General features: G+C 50.1%; 7 protein-coding genes across 7 annotated transcripts; 1 reads left to right on the top strand and 6 right to left on the bottom strand.

Annotated features, from left to right (window-relative positions):
• Positions 1-801: 801 nt before the first annotated feature.
• SMAC4_06394 (uncharacterized protein) lies at positions 802-2,052 on the bottom strand (the record flags this gene model as incomplete). Its single annotated transcript, XM_003344691.1, has 1 exon — positions 802-2,052. One exon carries the CDS (start codon positions 2,050-2,052, stop codon positions 802-804), a length of 1,251 nt encoding a protein of 416 aa, XP_003344739.1.
• Positions 2,053-3,498: 1,446 nt separating this feature from the next.
• Positions 3,499-5,053, bottom strand: SMAC4_12946 (uncharacterized protein; the record flags this gene model as incomplete). Its single annotated transcript, XM_066091180.1, has 2 exons — positions 3,499-4,283; positions 4,342-5,053. 2 exons carry the CDS (start codon positions 5,051-5,053, stop codon positions 3,868-3,870), a joined length of 1,128 nt encoding a protein of 375 aa, XP_065947475.1. The 3' UTR covers positions 3,499-3,867.
• Positions 5,054-8,149: 3,096 nt separating this feature from the next.
• SMAC4_06393 (uncharacterized protein) lies at positions 8,150-8,455 on the bottom strand (the record flags this gene model as incomplete). The annotated part of the gene is made up of 1 exon (XM_003344690.1): positions 8,150-8,455. One exon carries the CDS (start codon positions 8,453-8,455, stop codon positions 8,150-8,152), a length of 306 nt encoding a protein of 101 aa, XP_003344738.1.
• Positions 8,456-11,721: 3,266 nt separating this feature from the next.
• On the bottom strand, positions 11,722-12,891 carry SMAC4_06392 (uncharacterized protein; the record flags this gene model as incomplete). The annotated part of the gene is made up of 3 exons (XM_003344689.2): positions 12,409-12,891; positions 12,176-12,354; positions 11,722-12,104 (listed from the first exon to the last, which is right to left on the bottom strand). Exons 1-3 carry the CDS (start codon positions 12,444-12,446, stop codon positions 11,722-11,724), a joined length of 600 nt encoding a protein of 199 aa, XP_003344737.2. The 5' UTR covers positions 12,447-12,891.
• Positions 12,892-14,319: 1,428 nt separating this feature from the next.
• On the bottom strand, positions 14,320-15,105 carry SMAC4_06391 (uncharacterized protein; the record flags this gene model as incomplete). Its single annotated transcript, XM_003344688.1, has 2 exons — positions 14,320-14,531; positions 14,601-15,105. 2 exons carry the CDS (start codon positions 15,103-15,105, stop codon positions 14,320-14,322), a joined length of 717 nt encoding a protein of 238 aa, XP_003344736.1.
• A 1,388-nt stretch (positions 15,106-16,493) lies between these two features.
• Positions 16,494-17,189, top strand: SMAC4_06390 (uncharacterized protein; the record flags this gene model as incomplete). The annotated part of the gene is made up of 3 exons (XM_003344687.1): positions 16,494-16,564; positions 16,630-16,664; positions 16,723-17,189. The coding sequence occupies 3 exons, from the start codon at positions 16,494-16,496 to the stop codon at positions 17,187-17,189; spliced, it is 573 nt and encodes a 190-aa protein (XP_003344735.1).
• An 8-nt stretch (positions 17,190-17,197) lies between these two features.
• SMAC4_06389 (uncharacterized protein) lies at positions 17,198-19,349 on the bottom strand. Its single transcript, XM_024655829.2, has 5 exons — positions 18,509-19,349; positions 18,238-18,439; positions 17,937-18,095; positions 17,793-17,864; positions 17,198-17,735 (listed from the first exon to the last, which is right to left on the bottom strand). The coding sequence occupies exons 1-5, from the start codon at positions 19,121-19,123 to the stop codon at positions 17,455-17,457; spliced, it is 1,329 nt and encodes a 442-aa protein (XP_024511654.1). The 5' UTR covers positions 19,124-19,349; the 3' UTR covers positions 17,198-17,454.
• Between the last annotated feature and the right edge of the window lie 678 nt (positions 19,350-20,027).

The following is a 20,027-nucleotide window of genomic DNA, read 5'->3' as shown; positions in this document are numbered from 1 at the left end:
GTGCTCTGTGAGGCAAGAGAACTTTACGAGGATCCGTGCTACGACTGAGACTACGATCTTCAAGGGTCGTGGAAACTTGTTTATATGTGCCGGTTACTCAACCAGCAAAGCCGTCAGTCAGTTATGGAAAGTACGAAACGCCGGAAGAAAAACGTAAAAGGGATTTCAAGTGGTCAAAAATGCATTGGCAAGTAGCTTATACGCATTTGCAAAGACATGGAATCTCTATAAGAGAAAAAAAATAATACGTTTTGGACTGATGGAGATGTCTTTTGGGAAAATATTGAGGCCATGTCTAGACCTTGCTAGGCATGGACTGATAGATAGTAACACAAAGAAGAAGGGGGAAAAGATGAAAAAGAAGCAAGGAAAGGAGAGGAAGAGAAAAAGATGTAAAAAAAGGAGAGACTAAAAAATAGGAAAAGAGAAAAGGCGAGGAAAGGCGAGAAAAAGGAAAAGAAGAAAAACAGGAAAAGAAAAGAAAAAGAGCATAAAAGCGATGCTATTAGACCTAGCGTCTAATAGCTAAAATGAAAGTGACTGAAAGCAAAAAAGAGCCTTGGCAGGCACTTCTTTCACTTGGAGTGGGAGGTAGTGCTGATAGGTCGGCAATACTTAGCGACCGATACGAGCCTGGAGGTGAAGAGGACCTCCTAGGCGAGAGGCAAGTTATCCGATGCAACCAACTATGTGCTCGGTTGGCGGGCGGAAAGAAACACTGCAAAATCGACTAAGGTAGTTAGTATCACGTCCGTGAACACCAGAAGAAGAACTGGAACTGCTCACAACAAGTTCACTCCTCTAGTGGTTCCTCTTCTGCCTCTTAGCCAACAACTCTTCAAACCCGGCATCCAGAGCCGCCTTTCTGCGCCGGTCTTTCTCGGCCTGGGTTGGTGGTTGCGGCGGAAAGAAAGAGAAGTTGCGGTCCTCGAGTCTGGGTCCCGGTCCCTGTCCCTGTCCGAAGCTGGAGCCGGAGCTGGAGCCGGAGCTGGATCCGGAGCTGGATCCGGAGCTGGATCCGGACGGTGGTCTGAAGGCGGTCCTGGGGTTGCTGCTTGCCGCTGCAGACATTGGGCCCAGTCCCGGGGGGTAACCCATCGAACCTGGGTTGGGGGTTGCCATGCCCCTTGCATTGTTCATTCCAAAGGATGAGGACGAGGAGGAGGAGGAGTCCAAACCGTACGCGCCAGTTCCGTAGCCACTCGAACCGTACAACTGAGATGGCTGAGATGTACCTGAGGTAAAGGCATTGTGCCTAGACGAAGACGGAGGAGGGTTGTTGTTGAAGTTGAAGGCCGGTTGCGAGGCCTGGGAGTGGGACTGGAAGTTGCCGCTACCACCGCTGCTGTTGTTATTGGCGGCGAGGCCAAACTGAGAGGCTTGTGAGGGGAGGACGCGTCGAGGAGCAGGGAGATTGTTGTACTGTCTGTTCCCCTGGTAGTAAGTTTGCGAGTGTTGAGGTTGTAAAGGGTGTTGCGAAGACTGAGAAGCAGTCCTGGGTGAATAATCCGGCAACGCGAACTGGGACGCGCGAGGAGTCTCCAGGTCATCATCGTCGATACCATCACCGTTGTCAGCGCCACCTGGTCCAGCCGACAACGAAGCGGATGTGCCGCCCATGTCGACATCAATGGGTTGGTTGCTACTGCCACCCCTCAGCTCCAATGCTCGAGGACGAGCGTGAGTCTCGCGACTGGCACCACCACCACCTCCGGCGGCAACCGGAGTGTAGGTTCGAGGACCCACGTCAAGTCCAAATCCACGGTGGCGCCTCCTGCTCTCAGGCAGAACCGGGAAAGGCTCAATGACAGCTTCGCGGAAATCCGCGCTCCGTCTAACCGGAGGAAGGTGCGCATTAGGAATGCGCTGAGCCTCATCAGATGAAGCAGGAGGTGCATCAGCGCGCTCCTTCCCTTTTCCTTTGGGGTCTTGTTGTGCCGACCAGGAGGGGCTGGGGCCAATTAAGCCCACACCGGCTCTGCGGGGAGGCGGCGCGTCGGGATCAGACATGGAAGAGCGGTTGTTGGGCATTTCGTAACCTGAGCGACCCATTTTGACTTATTTTCTTTTGTGTCTCGTTTCTGTGATGTTCTTTGATGGCAGTTTTGGCGGGGTAAAGGAGGACTGGTGAGCTGGCTGTGGAGTGTTCGGTGAGTGATGCGGTCGAGTATGGACGCTTGGGAAGGCGCGAAAGGCTGGTGAGGTGGTGAATACTTTCCTTCACTACTCACGCAGGTGAGACGTGGCTGATTAAGGGCGAGGTAGGGCGGTAATGCTTTGCGCCGAGTGAATATGACGTTTGAGGAAAGTGTGTTCGTCGTTTGGCCAGGTGTTGATAGATGGAAAGAGCAAGAGTTGCTTTGTGATGAAGAAAGCGCGAGGGAGAAGCTGTTGTGAAGGGGGTGATGTTGATTGTGATTCCTCAGAGAAGAGGGAGAATGGCAGAATGAGAAAATATATACACGAGAAAGCATCTGGTGAATGGGGCCTTGGTATTGCTGACCTTGCTGAATTTGTAGTGAATAAGAAGTGAGTCTATCCAGCCCTGTTATTGTCTTGGACACTATTTGACTAGTCCTGCTGCCTGAAATGGGGAGTGCGTGTATTTCGTTTGATGTTTTGAATCATTTTGTCCAAGCTATTATGTGCGTCAGTGTTTGCTTTGTAGCCATCCGATGAAAAGTGGAAGGTACGCCCGGGCTTCATGGTTGAGGTGCCCTCAATCAAGATGAAAGTTTGGCAGACACTTGGAACTCCCTTGGGCATTTTTGGCCACTTCCTCCACCCGTAGCCCAACGCCGGGAAGTGGACCTGGATATTTAAGCTTCACATGGCCAAGACCAGAATAAATTCCACTCAGTTGATACTTCCACGGCGTGGAAAAGGTCAAGTGTCTCATTTGCTTGTCGGGATGACAGCATATCTAGAGGTACATGAAATTGAAGACATCGCGATGCCAACATGCGCCTGCAGTCACATCAAAAACAGGAAAGAGACAGCTAGGTACCTACCAAAGGTAAGCAATACAGAAAACAGGGGCCCCGGAGTTTAGCGCACCTGCATTTCAAAAACTATCAACCTCGATCCATGGAATAATGTTTTGCTTCCGAGTGAGTCGCTCTTCCATGCGGATTTTCGGATCGCGTTCCATCAAATCGCCACATCAGCGGGCAAGGCCATCCGGACTCCGGACAATGGAGTCAAAGCCGGCATTACCGGGGCTCGGATGCAACTTGAATTTCCCCTTCAATGAACAAGAAACATTGAAAGGCTAGCGGGGACGTCAGGATGCATTTCCGGACAATGGCCAGCGTTTGCTTTGCTATCCCCACCCCCTGTCTGCTGTTGTCTTCGTGACTCGGCAGAACTTCAAAAGACCATGGGCATGTAAAATCACAGCTGAAGATAGATTAAGGAAGATAGATTAAGGAACTTATTTGAGCCAGAGAGCGAGGACTGTGAATGGCGAACTTCGAAATGTTTTCTATCGACTTCCTGCCTTTGCTAGCTACCCGAAGGTCTCTTCCAATTTGATCTCTTTGCCATTACTAACTGCCAACTAAATGGGGCTGTCCTAAGACTGAGAGACGCAAATCATGGAGCAGATAAGTAAGCAGCTCGTCAACAAAAAACCTTGTTGAGATCCTAGAAATATCCCCAATCGTGGTAAACTGTCCCTCCCCTCCTGTGCTATGTTTGACCCGCTCTACTGATAAGCAATAAGTCGCAACTTGACAACATTGCTGTTGATAACTTCGGACTTGGTGAGACGCTTCCATCTTAGCGGTGATCTCGTGACAGAATCGTGACTGCTAACCCGTAGTCCTCTTCTTTCCAATTGTATGTAAGTTCCAGCAAAACAGCAACCTACCAATCCATATTATATTCATCCATGACTGGCCACAGTGAAGACTTGTGGGCCATGAGGAAAACAATCTTCAGCGGGAAGTTGTGTTTGTACCAAGTCACCTTCAGATCAGAGCGAAAGCGGCCTCCGGAATTAAGGGTGTTGCCATACATCTTACCAACGTCATCTCTTACGACGAAACCCCCCTCAGCTTGGATCACCCTGTATTCTCTCACTTGGTGAATTTGATCGTCGAATTTGGCTTTGATAGTCGCAGGGTTGTTGACGTCGTAGAGATCCAGCACTCCAAGATCCTCAAGCAAGCCGGCTTTCGGAACCTCTGTGATGGTTCCTTTGTGGGACTTCATAGCCTTATCAAGGGAGGTGGCAAGGGCCAGAATGTCCACGGACGGCCTGCCGTAATACGCGGGAAGATCTATAGCGCGGTTAGAAAACGGCCACCTCCCAGGAACGAAGACATCAAAGTTGCTTACCAGGGGAATTCAGTTGAATGGTTGTTGTCCAACGGGTCCAGACGACAAGCTTGTTATCCGGGGATTTGACGGCGAAGTTTCCCAGCTTCTTGTCCTCCACGGCTTCCAGATCACGTTCGCCATGTTGGTTGATCATGGAGAACAGGGCCACCTTCATAGCATTGATGGCATCAATATGGCTGGTAGTCTGCGTGATTGCAATCTGAAAGGGGCGAAATTTGGTACCGCAGGAGAAGCTGGCAACCTGCTGAAAGCCAAGGGGCTCATCGAGAAATGATTCCTTGACCGAAAGCCGCTCAAGCCGGGCCCCAGGAAGATAAAGCTGGCACATGACCTCCAGCGCTCCGATGTCCAGAGGAAGGAGAGTTGTGCGCTGGGAGTTGGGCAACTCCTCGTTGAATCCCGCCGCAATCAGTGACTCAACCGACGGGACAGGCTCAAGTAGCTTCGCGATCTCGGACTTGGTGGATGGCATTTTTCTTGTTGCCGAGCTGATGAATGATGGTGGTTGTGTTGTTGGTATGAGGGTTTGTGTGCTTGATGCCACTCGACGGGCGTAGCTTGGACTGATGAGTTTTTGAGTTGAAAGGAGAAAGGACGGAGAGAAGCGTGTAGAGTGGAAGAAAGGTCGAGCCTTTATACCTTTGGGAAGCGGGGCCACGGCGCAAAGGTGTCGAGAGCCCAAAACTCGCAATTCTGACTCCAATGCCATCTTATCTCTAGTTAAGATGAATTATCGTAAGACGTACTTCTTGGCCGGTGAGATCGATGTGTGGTTGATTTCTCGAGAGTAGTTCGAATGAAGAACCGGTCCCGCAGTAAACAGCAAACCGACCAAAGTACCAGACAGTAAGAGCGTCACTCTTTTCAGGTAGCGTTTACTCTGACGTCTACCTACCGCACCCGACACTCCTGCCATTGGGACCAACAACAATGCCGAGGATTTGGAGACGGAACTTGCAATCGTCTCAATCTCATCTCGAAGGCCATCATCCTTTCTCTGCAGAAAAGAAAAATTGCCAGCCTCACTTCTTGTTTGCTTCCTAGATTCATGATTTCCTCCTCTTACCGAAGGCATTTTGGGGATGAAAAGTCTGAGATAACAGGCAACGGGCGAGAAAGTACCTGACAGGCAATGGGACGGATGCTCCTTCTAACCGAAGTAAACCAACGCTCCAAGAACTTGGAGGCGGAAGTCACGACTAGAAATAATCTTATCTCAATTCCCAAGATATGGAAGGTACTTGCGTAGCACCTTCCTAGCTCTCAAGATGAAACGACAAAATATGCCATTCTCACCAGATCAGCTCAATCGCTTGCGTCATCAGATCATAACCCGACTCTTCCCAAAAGCAGCCTTCGGGGCAGTAATCGTGAATAGAAGGGGAAGAAAGTCATCCGATAGGAACACATCGTTGAATTTCCGGAGCAAACACCGAGGTATCGGTCTCTCCAGCAAAAGATGAGCCAATTGATGGCATCTAATCTCGCCGCAGCTTGGCCTGCACTCACCGTTTACATCCACGGGACCAACCAAAGGAGTTGTGATGCAAAGGTGAGATCAAAGCCAAGCACTAGAAGTGAGATTTGTGAGTCCAGTCTTGACAGCAAAAAACACCGTCAGTCCAAGCCTCATGTGTCACATGTCTGTGCTTAGGCAGGTGAGGCAGGCAAGTGTCTTTGCGATGATGAAAAAGGCTCAACAGGCGGGCTGCTACCGCAGAATTCCGGGGCGTCTGGGGTTCGGGGATGTGACTAAGCTGGCCAAATCTAGCAAAATCTTAATGAACGTACACTGCAAGAATATGTGCTGTGCTTTTCATGCCCGAGAAAAGAATCATTTAGGGGAGACAGCCAGAAGAGCCCGAGGTACCGCATAACTCCAGTCCGGTCAACTCGTTTTGAGACTTACGGCAAGGCAAGCAGAAAACGCAAGCATACCGCAGAATTCCGGTAAACAGAACTTGGGCTTTCCTAGTTAAACCCTTGCAGAACACACCTATTTTATGTGGATTTTCTAGGGCTTAACTAGGGAAGCACAAGTTTTGTTTACCGGAATTCTGCGGTTGTGCACTGCTCAAATATGTGCTTTTTATACCCGCAGAAAATAATGGGGAGACAATTATAGAGCCTACGGTAGGGCAGTGCGAATCAGATTCTTCCAATGGATACCATATCATTTTCACCCGTCAAGGACAGCGAGCTGGAGGGAGTGTAGGGACATTCAGAATCACCACCGTCTTGCATAGAATTTTTGGTGGGCTTGAACGCTGCATGCTGTAGAGGTATACATTTCAGATTTGGCCACATTTGCCAACTTAGTCCCAACCCCGAACCCAACGCGCCGGAATTCTGCTGTAGGTAACTAGTTGAATTCTGCCGACTCAGGACTGCGGAAAGTAGATCCAAAACCGGGGTTGCCGGTCGAATCGATTCGTTGAAAGCGATCAAGATTCCCACGAGGAGAGATTGTAGCAAAGTAGATCACATGAGGCCCATAAAGTGATGGCAGAACGTATTTTGAGCAGGTCTATAGTCGATTCTACCCCTTGTGAGTTCCCAGGACTCCGAAATAACGCCGTGTCTGTGATGCCCACTGGTGTAGATAACCTCCATGTAATACAATAATGCCAACTGCCTATCCTTCTCTGCACACTCATCCTGTTGTATACCAGGTACACCACATGTACATAACTCCGAAAGAAAACTCCTCTTTTTGTTGTACAACCGGAAGGAAAAAAGTGCCATGAGCGATATATGCATCCTCCTCCGACAGCAGTGTGACTGTCATGTCCAGTTCCTCAGTCTTCTCCTTCAGTTCCTTTCTCTCAAGCTAGCCCGTAAGCTGGCTCGGTCATGACTGCATGCCAGTTTAACATCCCTCTTCATGTCGTGAAAGGTAAAATGCCGCAGGATATCTCCGACGAAAGGCAACCTCCTGTTGTGAAATGCAAACGAGGTATGACAACACCAAAGCACGATGACGCCGATAAAAAGGAATCCAACGTGATGGAAAGCAAAAGAAGCCACCAAGAAGCATATGCCATCTACTAGAACTCCTTTTTCCCGATGCAAGCCAGCAGGTACTTTCTCCTCTGTGCTGTGCTATCCTCTTCCACCTCACACGTTCCTCGCTTCATGTCCCTTGACCTTCGGGCCTTTTCTGGAAGAAGTGATCGTCCAGTGCCCTGAATGCCGCTCTCCTTGGCCGTTGCTGCGATGCAGCCAAGAAGACGGGATATCCGTGCCAAGCCCATCACCGCAAATGCCACTGCCACACGGGGACAGGGGGCATCATGCGCGGCTTGACGAGCTGACTGGCTGAAATATCAGATGTTGGTCTCTCTGAGTGAGATCTGACATTTTGTGGTCGGTGAACTCGAGGTAGTCCGAGTTGTTGCCGAGCAGTATCGTGCGGTGATGATGGTGGCACAAGACCGAGCGAGATCGTGTTGACTGCCGAACGCTGAGTACTTGGCGCCATATGCCGAATGAATGTGATCGATCCACCAGAAAAAGACAGAGGTCGACAAAAGGTAAACAATGCAACGTCAATGCAATGAATGCAATGCAAAGCCAGAACCTTAACCCGTAGACGTGTTCGTAATGTGGTCCGACGCCATTTCCAAGCCCTAATGCAGACCAAAAATGGAGCAAATTCCATGCGTTTTCAGTGCCGAGAGTTCATCATGAAATCCAGTGCAGCTCAGTTGTGGCGCTTTGGTGGTTTTTGGCTGGTGCGTTGCGTGGCCGAAGTGCTGAATGGAATCCGGGTTTTGATAATCCGTTCCTGATCGTTGGGCGTTATTCAATTGGTGAGGCGTTCGAAGCGGTTCAACCTTCGGGGGTTGTGGACTTCGAAGCCGATGACAGCGGGCTTGTCTTCGAAACTAATGTGTTGACGAGCCAGGGGTCTTTCGGCGATCTTGGTGGGTGTCTGAGTAGGCTTTGCAATTGATGACACCTTTGACAGGACGCGGATGCTGTCGTTGTCGTCGTTGAGGGAGCGCCTATCGTGAGGGTAGGGGGTAGGCGAGCGGTGGCGAGGCGACTTGGGCCTGCTGAAGAGGAAATCGCCGTGCTTGTTTTGGTGTCTAGACATGGAAGAGCCCATTTTGAATGTTTGTTTGCTTTTGACTTGACTGAGTGGTGAAGTAGCTGTTGTAAGAGGAGTGACTTGAAGTGTCAAATAGAGACAGATATGGTGAATGCGTCTGACTGTGAGGAGGGTTACCCAAAGAGGAGAAGCTCTGAAGACGTTGTTGTTGTTGTTGTTGTTGTTGTTGTTGTTGTTGTTGTTGTTGTTGTTGTTGTTGTTGTGGTTGTTTGGAGATGTGGGTTGGGAATCGGAGTGGAATGAGAGGAGGTGAGGTATGGGAATGAGGCCTTTAAATATAATGGAGAGGAAATACATATGACATTCGTCATGGAGACCACAAAAGCCAAGCTCAAGCCAAGACGCAGAGCGGGATATGTAGTGTAGATGGGCTCATGAAGAAGATGGAGGAGACACGCGGACCCCCACCAGAAAATCACCAATGCCCGCCGCGGCGCACAACCACGGGCATGGAGGGAGTCGGTGATGCAGCGAACGGTGGTGTCGGAGTGTTGATGCTTGGTGTTCTTGGCAGGCTAATGTACCGGCAGCCTCAGATTGGCCCAGATTGGACCCCAAATGGCGCAAATGCCCACTGCAGTGTGGTGTCACGGGCGCGTGTTGTTGTACACACACCTTGACGAACAGGGCAAGCTCGAGTTCCACCCGACTCCTCTTGCACCTTTCGGCAGCTGTAGCTCAGCAACCTCAGGATATCTGCTGCGGGGTTGCTGCCGAGTGCGACTCTTGCTCTGCTCACGAGTTCACCACTATCCACTGCCAACTCACCCCGATTGATGGAGATATCCGTTGCTCACATGAAGCTATTTTTGATAGTGTCATCATTTCCAGTTTGTCGATGCATGCCTGTCGCAAATCCGGGGTTGTAAGGAGGAAGTTGGGCCAAGCAATCGCTACACGGGCCACCATGTCGCTTGGAAAACAGCAACAGCAAGTCAGCAACTGTCCACGCAACGGCATCTTCCGCTCTTTCCAACTGCATACAAGATTGCCAGTTCTTTCCAATCGACCTCCGGATCTCAAAAAATACCGGTTTGGAACGGACATGTTCACCTCGACTTTGCTCCTGCCATGAGCCACAGCACTGCACGGCTTGGCGGTCTCTGGGCGGTCGCCAAGCCGACACCGGTGTTAATCCTCGCTGCAGATCCTTGGCTTGGCATCGTGACCCGCGAGCGCCTCATCACCAAACAGACTTGGTTCAAGTTGTGAGACGGGCAACTCTAACCTTGACACTTCCGTCTTGTAAGGTCCCGTCATCCTGATCAACGACAGTAATACGCACGCAGTTTCACAGCCTCACACAGCTTCAAACCACTGGCAACCGCCAAAAGTCTTGGTCCCAAACCACACAGATGAAGCGCCAAGACGGGGGCTTGGCTTGGCAGATTGCCCATCGCGAGATCGCTCCATCGTCGGGCCCTCGTGCCCTCAACCACTCGTCAACTCTGCCCTGCGAGGCCCTGGAAATACGCAATGTCCCAAGCCATTGCAGGTCCCAAACAGCTACCAGATACCAATGCCATCAGGGGTCGTACGCGGCTTCAAGGGCGCAGTCCAACCTTATCATGATCTGCGCTTCCAAGAATCTAGCGGCCAAAACCCTCCTTTTTTACTCACACGAGTAATACCGAACTATCGATCTGCCTGACACAACTTGGCACCAATATTGACAACTGAATGCTCAAAGGGGTACGGACTTTGATGTTTGCAATCTCAGGAGGTAATATCACATCTTTCCCTCTTCAACTCTTGACTATGTACTACTTTTGAGTCGCGCAAATGCCTCCCTGCCAAGAGACGCTGTGCGCGTCGACAACGATATGGACAAAACCTGACTGACTCAAACTTGAAGTAGCACAGCGATCCAGCGATCCAGCGATGCGATACAGCAGTCGAGAGACAAACCCAACAGGCCAAGAAATCCACAACTTGCTGGACATCCACGAATTGACGATGCGTCGACTGGATGGTTTCACCGCAGTTCTCAGAGCAAGATCGGAATTGGGAGACGAACGCCGGCATGGCACATTTGACAGCCCGTCCGCAACATCCGAAGCCACGACGACGTCAACCATGACCGCCATATGCCACTTTGACTCTTCAATGATCTCTATGCGGAAGCCAGGCAAACCGCTGACAGTGACCGTTCCTGAAGGTTCGACAAGCTGAAAGTGGGTTGCTGGCAACTCCGACTTGACTACATCTGAATAACAAGTATCAACCCTAACCCTTGCATCCTCCTCGCACCGGGCCCCCTTTTCTTTCCCCTTTTTTCTCGTTCCAACGCTGGCACGCAATTGATATTGCTACTCCTTTCCTCAACTCACCTTTAGGCGCAACATCAAGTTTATTATGAGACCGGAGACCGAACGCCAAGCTCAAGAAGTCCGCCATGTACGTGGCTGCCATCACCACCGCGCTCTGTCAGCTCATCTCACGATGTAGCCCGAACTCGATACAGACCAGTCGCCAAGCCGTTACATCTACTGCTCCGAACCCCTTGGCATTCCCCAGATTTGTGCAGATTTTCCGACTGATGTCTCAGACTCTTACCCATCCATCTATTGCTAAAAGGCAAGTGCCGGATTGGTGACGAAATACGAAAGACCATACTTCTTTCCCTTACCTCGGTGCCTACCGAGCCTTCCCGGTTGTTGTTTTGAGAAGTGAAACTACGCGGCAGTTCAAACGAATCTGGACCTTGGTTCGCACGCTCACCCAAGTGCATTTCTGGAGATGAGTGGATGCCAGATGCCAGTCTTCCTCATCGCCAAGTCTTTGGAAGACATAGGTTCCGGGTTCACGGCCGACGTGCTCCCAAGTCTACGTTCTAGACTGTCAGACCTCCAAAGTGTTTTATGAGACCGAGGCAAGGACCTTCCTCGTTGAGGCTGTCAAGGAGCGGGACAATCCGCTTTCATTTCTTTTCCGATTTTGAGGACCAGCTCAAAGCGTAACTCTGGAGAGGAGCATAACACCCAATACTTCAATAATCATCTAATTTCCAGCGCAATTACTGCTAATATTGATATTACACCCTTCCACGGTCTCCTGTCCACGGATAGAACCCAGACGCAATTGGCGAAGAACTTGATCCTTGCCCAGAAGGCCACGCTATGTTGAGGCTCGCCCGGAAGCAACGTCCTGACCATCGCATGGCGCAACTGCACGGCACCACCGCGTACACAAAGTAGCCTCTGCCGTCCGCTTTGCCCGTTGTAACCCAAACGAGCTGTCTTCTGACTTTCATACCCCATGTCTCAAGCTTCCAACTCATACACGTGCTCGCTGGGCCAAAGCGAAGATTTGTGGGCAGTTCGAACCACAAGCTTTGCCATCCCTTTGGAGTCGAACATGACCCTGAACTCGGTGTCGATAACCCCATGTGGGCGTTGAACACCGTTGAAGTCCACCATCGGAGACGCGTTGTACGATTCCAGTTTGACCTCTCTATGGGAATGAGCACCCTCTGAGAAAAAGAACTTCACCAACTGGAATTTGTCGACAATGAAGCGTTCTGGTAGAATGGCCCGGAAAATGCTCGACTTCGGCACCTCGGATGCAGATCTTTTGTGTTCCGTCATGGCTTTGTCAAGCGCTGCAACGATACGTCCTATGTCTCTCCATGCGAATTTGCAGTCGGCTAGTTATGGTAAAGAGTCAGACACAATCTTCCTTATGTGAATGCCTCCTAGGTTACCGGAAGTTACTTACTGTCGCCTTGTTCCTGAGGTTGCAACTCGAAAACCGTGGTGTATCTGACCCAGATAAGAATCGATCCATCACTCTGCTCGAGGATGTAGTTTCCAAGCTTGTGGTCCGTAGGGCCAAAACAATCCCAAGCGAGTTCGTTCTCCAGCACATCCCTCATTGCCTTGATAGTATTGACGTAGCTAGTACACTGGGTGACTGTGACGTCGAGGTAATAGGCGGGTTCGCCACCATACTGTGAACGACATTCCAAGATCACTCTGCTCAAAGCCATGGTTCTTAAACCTCTTGGCCACACTGTGGCGGTCAATCAGAAAATTGGGAAGGTTCACGCGGCAGATGGCCTCCAGGGTGTTGGGATCCAAGGGAAGATGCGTGGTCCAGTTGGGATCGTCGGGAAAATCCTCGTTGAGGCCCTTTGCGGTTCTGGCCTCGACTGAGGGAGCAAGCAGCTCGGCAATTTCGTCTCTGAAGTCTGTGTCTGACATCGTTGGCGCAGAATTAGTCATTGAGGCGAGGCCGTGGTGATGACGTCCGTTGATTTTGTTGGAGGAGGAGGCAGCACGTTGATGCAAAGACGAGCCGGGGAGTGAGGCTGGGGTGAGAATAGCCGTCGATGTTGTTGGTCGAGGGGCCGTAACGTTGCCGCAGCAGATAACCAGCGAGTGAGACTGGGTGTGATGATGTCCGTCAATGTCTTTGCGAGAAAGCTCTCTCATGAAGGAAGAAGTACCGAGAGGCAAGTTGTGATAGGGAGGAGAAAAGTCAGGACTCTCTCGTGGGGGGTGAGGGGGGTTATTTATATCCCTCGAGCGGAAGGTTGATCTCTCCTTGAATCCCCGCCGCGTTTTATTCCATTCAGTCTGATCTGATCAACCGGAGTTAGAGGCAGAGATGGGGACAGAGAGGTGCGTAGTGTTCGCAATCATTTCGAACACGGGTTGAGAAAGGGACGAAAAGTTCTGTCGCCAAAATGGCTTGTTTGTTGTCAGGAGTGTTGATCTCGTGCTATCTCTGTCACTCGCTTACCGACTCTGAGCAGAAAACTCTCTCTCCTTTTATCTCAACTACTCCTCAAACGGGACGACTCGTGAAGGTTGTGCGTGATTTGCTGCCTGATAACCCGCGAGGTTGCAAAGACCAGGTCTGTACCGAGCTTCAAATTCCTCCTCTTCACACCTTCAATCTTGCCTCATGCCTGCCTTCGGGTGTCGGATTTTTGTGACATTATCCGGTACTCGTCAGAGTTTGAATCGCCTTCTGACACTTAGATGGAAAGGAGTAGGGGCGCTTTTCTGAAACCTGACGAGTAGTTCATTCAGTCTCGGCTCAAAAAATAGCTCGCTTTATCTGATGACACCACCGAGGAATGGAAACGGTTTCATTCTCTTTCCTGTCACCGATCGGCAACGTCTGTAATTTAGTGCCTCGTTATCTCTACCTGATGACAAGTTGGCTACACGGGCTTGAGGGATCTGCGCCAACTCACACCGTGTTTTGCTCGTTCTCTATCAACATCATCTTCTTCATTGACGTTGAATCTTATCCCCAATTCTTCCATGCATTCTGTGGTTTGCAACTTGCTCCGTCGTCTCATTGAGGTATGTCCGTCCCCGTTTTCTTATTTACTCACTTTAGTCTCTTAGTACAGCCTTTCCATCGCAGCAACACACGACATCTTCCCGGGGCAGTACATGCTTGACTCTAGGCAGAGAAACTTCATTCCCTACGGAGTTACCAGCTCAAAAGGACTGTAGCTCACTCAATTCTCACCACTAGTGACAATAGGTCCCTTTCCCACCATGTTCCGTGACCTCGAAGACCTAAGCTGACAGCCTTCAGGAAGTAGCAGACTCGTCTTTGGGAATGCTATCTAAGCTCTCCAGGCCCTCGCAGTCTCCCAAGCTCTTTAGGCAATCTGGTTTCTCGTCGGTGTTGGACCCCTCAAAGCGACTGAAGCATTGTAACTCAAACACCTTCTCGGTAGGCCACATCGAAGTTTTGTGAGCAATTCGAATGACCAGCTGTGCTTTCGCTTCAACCTTTCGACAGGTCGCCTGAAGCTTGTTTTCTAGATCACCTGAAGCCGTTATACCCTGAACTGGACTGTGGTTCAAAGCTTTGTTTACTTCAAATGCCATTCCCTCTTATTTTACAGCGAACTCTCTGTTGGAATCGGTACTAGGGCTGAATTCGAAACTCAGCAGCTCCATATTGCCGATGGTAAAGCGGGCTGGGATGAATGCACCATAGATACACCCCTTTGGAACTGTGGATGTGGGCCCTTCATGATCTTTCATGGCTTCGTCGAGTGCTGTCGCGAGGCCTCTAGCGTCTATCATCACGTCGGTGTCGGAATCTGAAGTAAATTAATGGTTAGTATTTAAAATTTTGCTCTCTCGGACGTGGTGGGTGCTGCTGGACTGACCGGGGCTAGTAAGTTGTAGCTCAACCACAGTAGTAAACCGCACCCAAATGAATGCCGTTGCTTGTCGATTCTCCAGGTTGTAATTTCCATACGAGCCTTTCGCAGGCACGTATTCACTCCTGGTCTTGCGTTCCTTTCCTCGAAGAGCTTCGCTCATTGTCTTGACAGCATTCACGTAGCCGTCGCTCTGCCTGATCGTCAGGCTTAGTCTACTTGGTGATCCCTCGGACTTGGTTTGGTCGTGTAGTCGACAGGTAAACTTGATTGTGCGTCCAAAACTGTAGTCAGTGAAGAATACCTCATCGAAGTTGCAGTCTCTCCGAAGAATGACCTTTGGGAGGTTGAGTCGGAAGAGAACTTCGAGAGTGGTGGGATCGAAAGGGAGATGGGTCGTGAGCGTGCTGCGCTCCCATAGAAATTCTTCGCGCACTCCCTTGGCAATCATGGATTCGATGGAGGGAGCGAACAGCTCGTCGAGCTCAGCTTTGCCAGGTGATGTTGACATCGCGTTGGAATGAGAACGAGCGAGACCGCTTTCCCAGGTAGTGACCCAGTAACAGTTGGAAAGCGCTGAGCTACTCAACAAAACAGAACGGATGGTCGTGGATGCGCAATATAGGAAGAGGAGGGGGTTTTGGCTATGCCTGGGCAGAATCTTTTGCGAGTGGGATTATAACTGGAAAGTGAAAGATTGGATGTATCCACTGTTTGGGAACTTGGAAAGCGTGAGGGCGCACCTCGTTACTCTCGCTGGATGCCCACTTCCTCGTTTCAGACTATCATCGTACCTTCCTCAGTTGGTTGTCAGAGATGTCAGAGATGTCCCAGGAGGGCCCAGGCTGGCGGCACCTTCTACTGATAGACGGTCGCTACTGAAGTACTTGTAATCTACTCCTGCTTTTTTCTAACAATGGCCAGAGCAGCCGCGTTGAATTCTGCTGCCTAGCACTTTAGCAGGCCATATGTAGCTGACTTCACTTACCATCGTGGGTGGTTCCTTCTCTTGTCCGGAAACGAGACGACTTGAAGGAAAGGGCTCAAGCCCTGCCTGACAGAGTTACTTTTTTTTTCCCCCCTATCCTGTCACCAAACGAGGGCAAAAGTTGGGGACAAGCTGCAGAGACCAACCTGGAGTGCAAGCCACTTTCTTGCTTCCCCCTTTCCTTTCCGTGTCGTCAAGTTCTCTTTTCTCCTTCGCAACCGACGTCCAATTACTCAACTGCCACGACTGCCTCAACAAGATCCATTGATTTCCAAGACCACCTACCTCCCACCTTCTCGCTTTTCTCCCAAGCGGCCAACACGGCCTTCATTCTTGCAAACCATGGACCCCTGTGGAAGTAACCGGGTTGCTGAAGCAGCCTTTTTCACCCCTGAGTCACTAATTTCCCAGAGCAAGAACGAAGAATTTGGAGATCCTAACTCGACCACCCTTCTTCCTTTGGATGCCACCACCGTTGAGGTCATCTGTCGCGTGAATCTTCCAGGAGTACCGATCATGGGGAGCAGAGTTGAAAATTGGTCGAATCAAGGGTTCCATCAGTCACTCGCTCTACACACCGGGGATGACTTCGGTTCATTGCGTGTGGAGATCATTCAGAATACCAGTCATGCCGACGCCCCCAAGGCTATGGGGCGTTGTCGTTGGGGTCGTCTGGGCCCACACAAGGAGACACAAACGACTGGGTAACCACGCTTTCGAGATCGAGCATTGCAATGGAGATGTACATGTGACGAACCGTTACAAGCACAGGAGTATTATCGCTGGGATGGAGCAATAGAGTAACGGAGTAGTAGCCGAAAGGTACTGGTAGATTGTGATAGCTATTGCTTGCTGAAGAGCCCAGTATTCAGGAAGCCTGGGGAGGCCTTCCTATATACTGGTCCTTCAGTATGGCGCCGATGCGCCGGTATTTCAACCCCGGCCCTTTGGCGCCCAGCGCGGCTCTGATTGGTCTATCTAAGTGATTACATAAGTGATCCCTGAATGGATCGTAACAGTACGTTGGACCAAAATTGTCTGGGTAAGATGGACGACTGTGGTCGAAATCGATACAAAGGGCGGTAAGTGGGCTACCAACTCATCATTCTTCGAGAATTTCAATCTAACAGCCCGGCTTAGCAACTGCAGATGAATATTACTATGCGCATCAACTCATTGACGTCAAGCGGTTCGCTTCGGCCCTTGACCAAGCCATGAAAGAACACAAGGGCACCATCTCTCAAGTTCCGAAAGTTACTGTCGGCTTGCAGCAATGGGAAATCCCACTGTTCAGGGAGGAAGGTCAAATTGAAAGCATCCGCATGGAACACCAACATGAAGCCCATGCTTGGAGTAGGTTCTGGGTTGACGAGGGGTGCAGCGATGCTATTTTTGAGGTTGCCTACGGATCTACTAACCCTCGAACCTGTTCTACCTGTGCCAAGGAGCTTTTGACCTGGATCGGCTGTTACGATTACGCACACAAATTCCCCGAGTCAGGCATCTATTTGAGATGCAAGGAGCTCGGCGATGCAGAGCTTACGATTGCGCTAGCCCACAAGTCGTCGCTGTGGCCTACCGAAAGTCGTTTACTCTGTGTTATTTGAGTTAATCACTTCGCAAGCCAGATGTGATGACCTGATATAGTTTGAGAGAACTGAAGCTCGTCCAAGCACCGGGTATATTTACCAACTCCCTCCAAGCCCTCCCAGGACTAGAAATATCAAATTGCACCGTCATAACTCCGTGCCAGGGACCAGCCCTCGCCATGTTACCCAACCATTTTTTCTTTCCAAGCTCCGAACCCCCAAGCAAAACACCAAAACGCCAATGCCGGTTTCCAAGATTTTAACCCACGATCTCGTTCCCTATTCAGTCCGAGAACGCTTCCTCGGCCTCGTCATCAGATTCATCCTCCAGCATCTTCACTTTCGAAAGCACGCGGATGATGTGGTCATGTCCTTCCAACTCTTGCTCCAGGCTGAGTTGATGCTGACTATCCACGTCATGCACATGAGGGACACTCGACGAAATGCTGCACAGGGCTCGCAACACTCCAGATTCGAGCTTGTGGCCGAATGTCTCGAGACGGTCAAGGCCACCCTCCAGTCTCTGGGCGAGTAATTCTAGGTGACTGGTTCTAGGACAAGGAACTAGAGCAATGTTAGTTCTAGGGAACTTAGTCAAGCAATGCATTATTAAAAACGTACCTTCAAGAGTGACCATCTGTTGTTGTGCCTGATGTCCATATGCGCCCTGCGTGCCTCTGTTCGCTGCTTGATCTGTCCCACCTCGTATAAGCTTGGGCATTCATTTCCAAAGAAAAGCTCGGGGATTACTTCTTAGGTAGGTACCTTCGAGAAGCTTCTTGAAAGCATGGATCATGAAGTACGTGCTGGATAGCTGCCCGTTGTCCCTGAGACGCTCGCAGCTCACTTTGACGCTTTCCAGCTTGTTGAGAAACCGTTGCTGATACTTATCACCCTGTGCTATGGCTGCCACGGCACGCCGATCTATGAATCGGAATGTCAGCCGCATCATTCATTTGACTTGGAGGGAGACGGACAATGAAAACGCCTGGTTCAGGCGCGCCGAAGGGGGAAGTAAAGGGATTTGACTGGATGGGCCGTTGGGGGCACGCCGGTGGAAACTTACGTTTAGGCTTGACGAAGAAGGCAATACCTTCTTCAATGGCTTCGAGGATGTGAACTACAAGCCCCGTCGCCGCTTCCTGGATATTCGTGTCATGTGGGTGGAGCATCATAAGGAGCTCAATCTGGCCAAACTGATATTTGAGCTCTCTAAGCTCGAGAGCCGACCTGGCATATTCGCGTACTCTTGATGCTACGACTGCTGCCTGTGAGAGACGAGAATGGTTAATATCTATGGCCTGATTACACCCAGCCTTCCATACTAAGGTACTTACGTCAACAAGTATCTCAACAATCCCCAGAACCACCGACATGTATTCCAGGTCCTTCCCAAACCTCAGCGCCTGCTTTCCCACGTGGCCGTAATCTGCTACCGCCCGGCGACATTGATCCTTAAACTTCCCTCGGCGACGGCCCAGATCCCCGTCGTAACGCGCCCATGCCCTGACAAGACAGTCCTCGACTTCTTCCCAGCTGGATCTGTGCCGGATGTTGTACTCAGGCAAAGGAATGGATGGGCCCTCCCGCCTCTGCAGCTCACGCATTGCTGGACGGAAGATCTTGTCCCAGAACTTCATGGTGGAGATGGCTGGCAGGGCTGGCCTTACTGGGTGGAACTTGTTACTGCTCCTCCTGGTGAAGTTGGATCTGGTGGGTGACAAAGAGTCCAACGTGTGTGCCGCCGGCGCGGGACTCCTCCTGATGAAGCTGGATTTGACGGGTGACGAAGGGGCTGGGGCAAATGTGTGCGCCGGCGCGGGGAGGTCTTTGATATGTTGAGAGAGAGCGGAAGCTATGCTAAATCTCCCGTTGTCCTCTTTGAAGTGGCATGAGCGTGATCGTCCCATCTTGTGAATGTGAACGTGAAGGTGGCCCATATTGACGAGCATGGTGGGTTAGGGTAGAATGTCAGAGATGTGAAGTGTGAGATAAGAGATGTTATAAAGTTTTGAAATTGGTCAATAAGGAGTGTGATGAAGTGAATTAAAGGACTTGGGGAAGTAGGGTCCTGCCTTTCTTCCCTCTTGCGTAAGGTAGGTAGAGGTAGGTAACTGGATTGGGAGAAGACCCGGGAACTTGGGGAGGTCCCTAAATATCTGAGACATATATATAAGAAGGAAAAAACATGGAAGGAAAAAAAAAAAGATTGGTGGATACCTTTTTTTAGTCCACGCGGAGCCTCAGCTTGCCCTGCCCCATGCTCTCTCCACTTTCGCCGGTCGAGCATTGAAGCCGATCAAGCGGGCGAAGGCGTTCCCATTTTGTCAATCCGCTGCCCTTATCTTGCAGCTTATTTGCGGGGCGGATAAAGTGACCGTGTGCCTCGATAGAGTAACCGTATCTAACCAAAAGGAGAAAGTCCTCACATAGTATAAGAATATTAGCCGCATCAGAATTTAGCAGTGAGTAACATAGTTATACTTTTATCACCAAGCAAGCTATAAGAATTAAATTTATTATAACAGCGATAGTATAGTTAATACGGGTGCTGGTTATATAGTTTAATTGAGATCTTATAAAGAAGAAAAAGTATGTTTAAGAAACGGGTCTACTGTAGGAGCGAAATTTTAATATAAGCGGTACTGGTATAGCTATGGCGCTATATATTAATTCTAATTGTAGACTAGAGCTATAATATTCAGACAGTAGCTTTATAATATTACCCACTTTCTCCTCTCTCCTTTATATATTTGTATCTTCTATTTGAATTACTTCTACTACTTTATCGTAATGACATAGTGACTATGCGAATTAGTAGATAGTAGTACAGTTGTCACAGGTTGACATTGGCTA

Source organism: Sordaria macrospora, chromosome 6, assembly GCF_033870435.1.
Source record: "Sordaria macrospora chromosome 6, complete sequence".
Taxonomy (NCBI): domain Eukaryota; kingdom Fungi; phylum Ascomycota; class Sordariomycetes; order Sordariales; family Sordariaceae; genus Sordaria; species Sordaria macrospora.
The sequence above is the reverse complement of the archived record's forward strand: the minus strand, read 5'-3'. Positions and strand labels throughout refer to the sequence as shown.

What these genes read in the sequence shown, in the direction of transcription:
- SMAC4_06389 (XM_024655829.2), bottom strand. Translation starts at nt 19,123, where the DNA reads ATGCTCGTCAATATGGGCCACCTTCACGTTCACATTCACAAGATGGGA. An exon ending in TTGTTGAGATACTTGTTGAC is followed by an intron (nt 18,440 to 18,508) that starts GTAAGTACCTTA and finishes CGTCTCTCACAG; the next exon opens with GCAGCAGTCGTAGCATCAAG. An exon ending in ACAGATGGTCACTCTTGAAG is followed by an intron (nt 17,736 to 17,792) that starts GTACGTTTTTAA and finishes ACATTGCTCTAG; the next exon opens with TTCCTTGTCCTAGAACCAGT.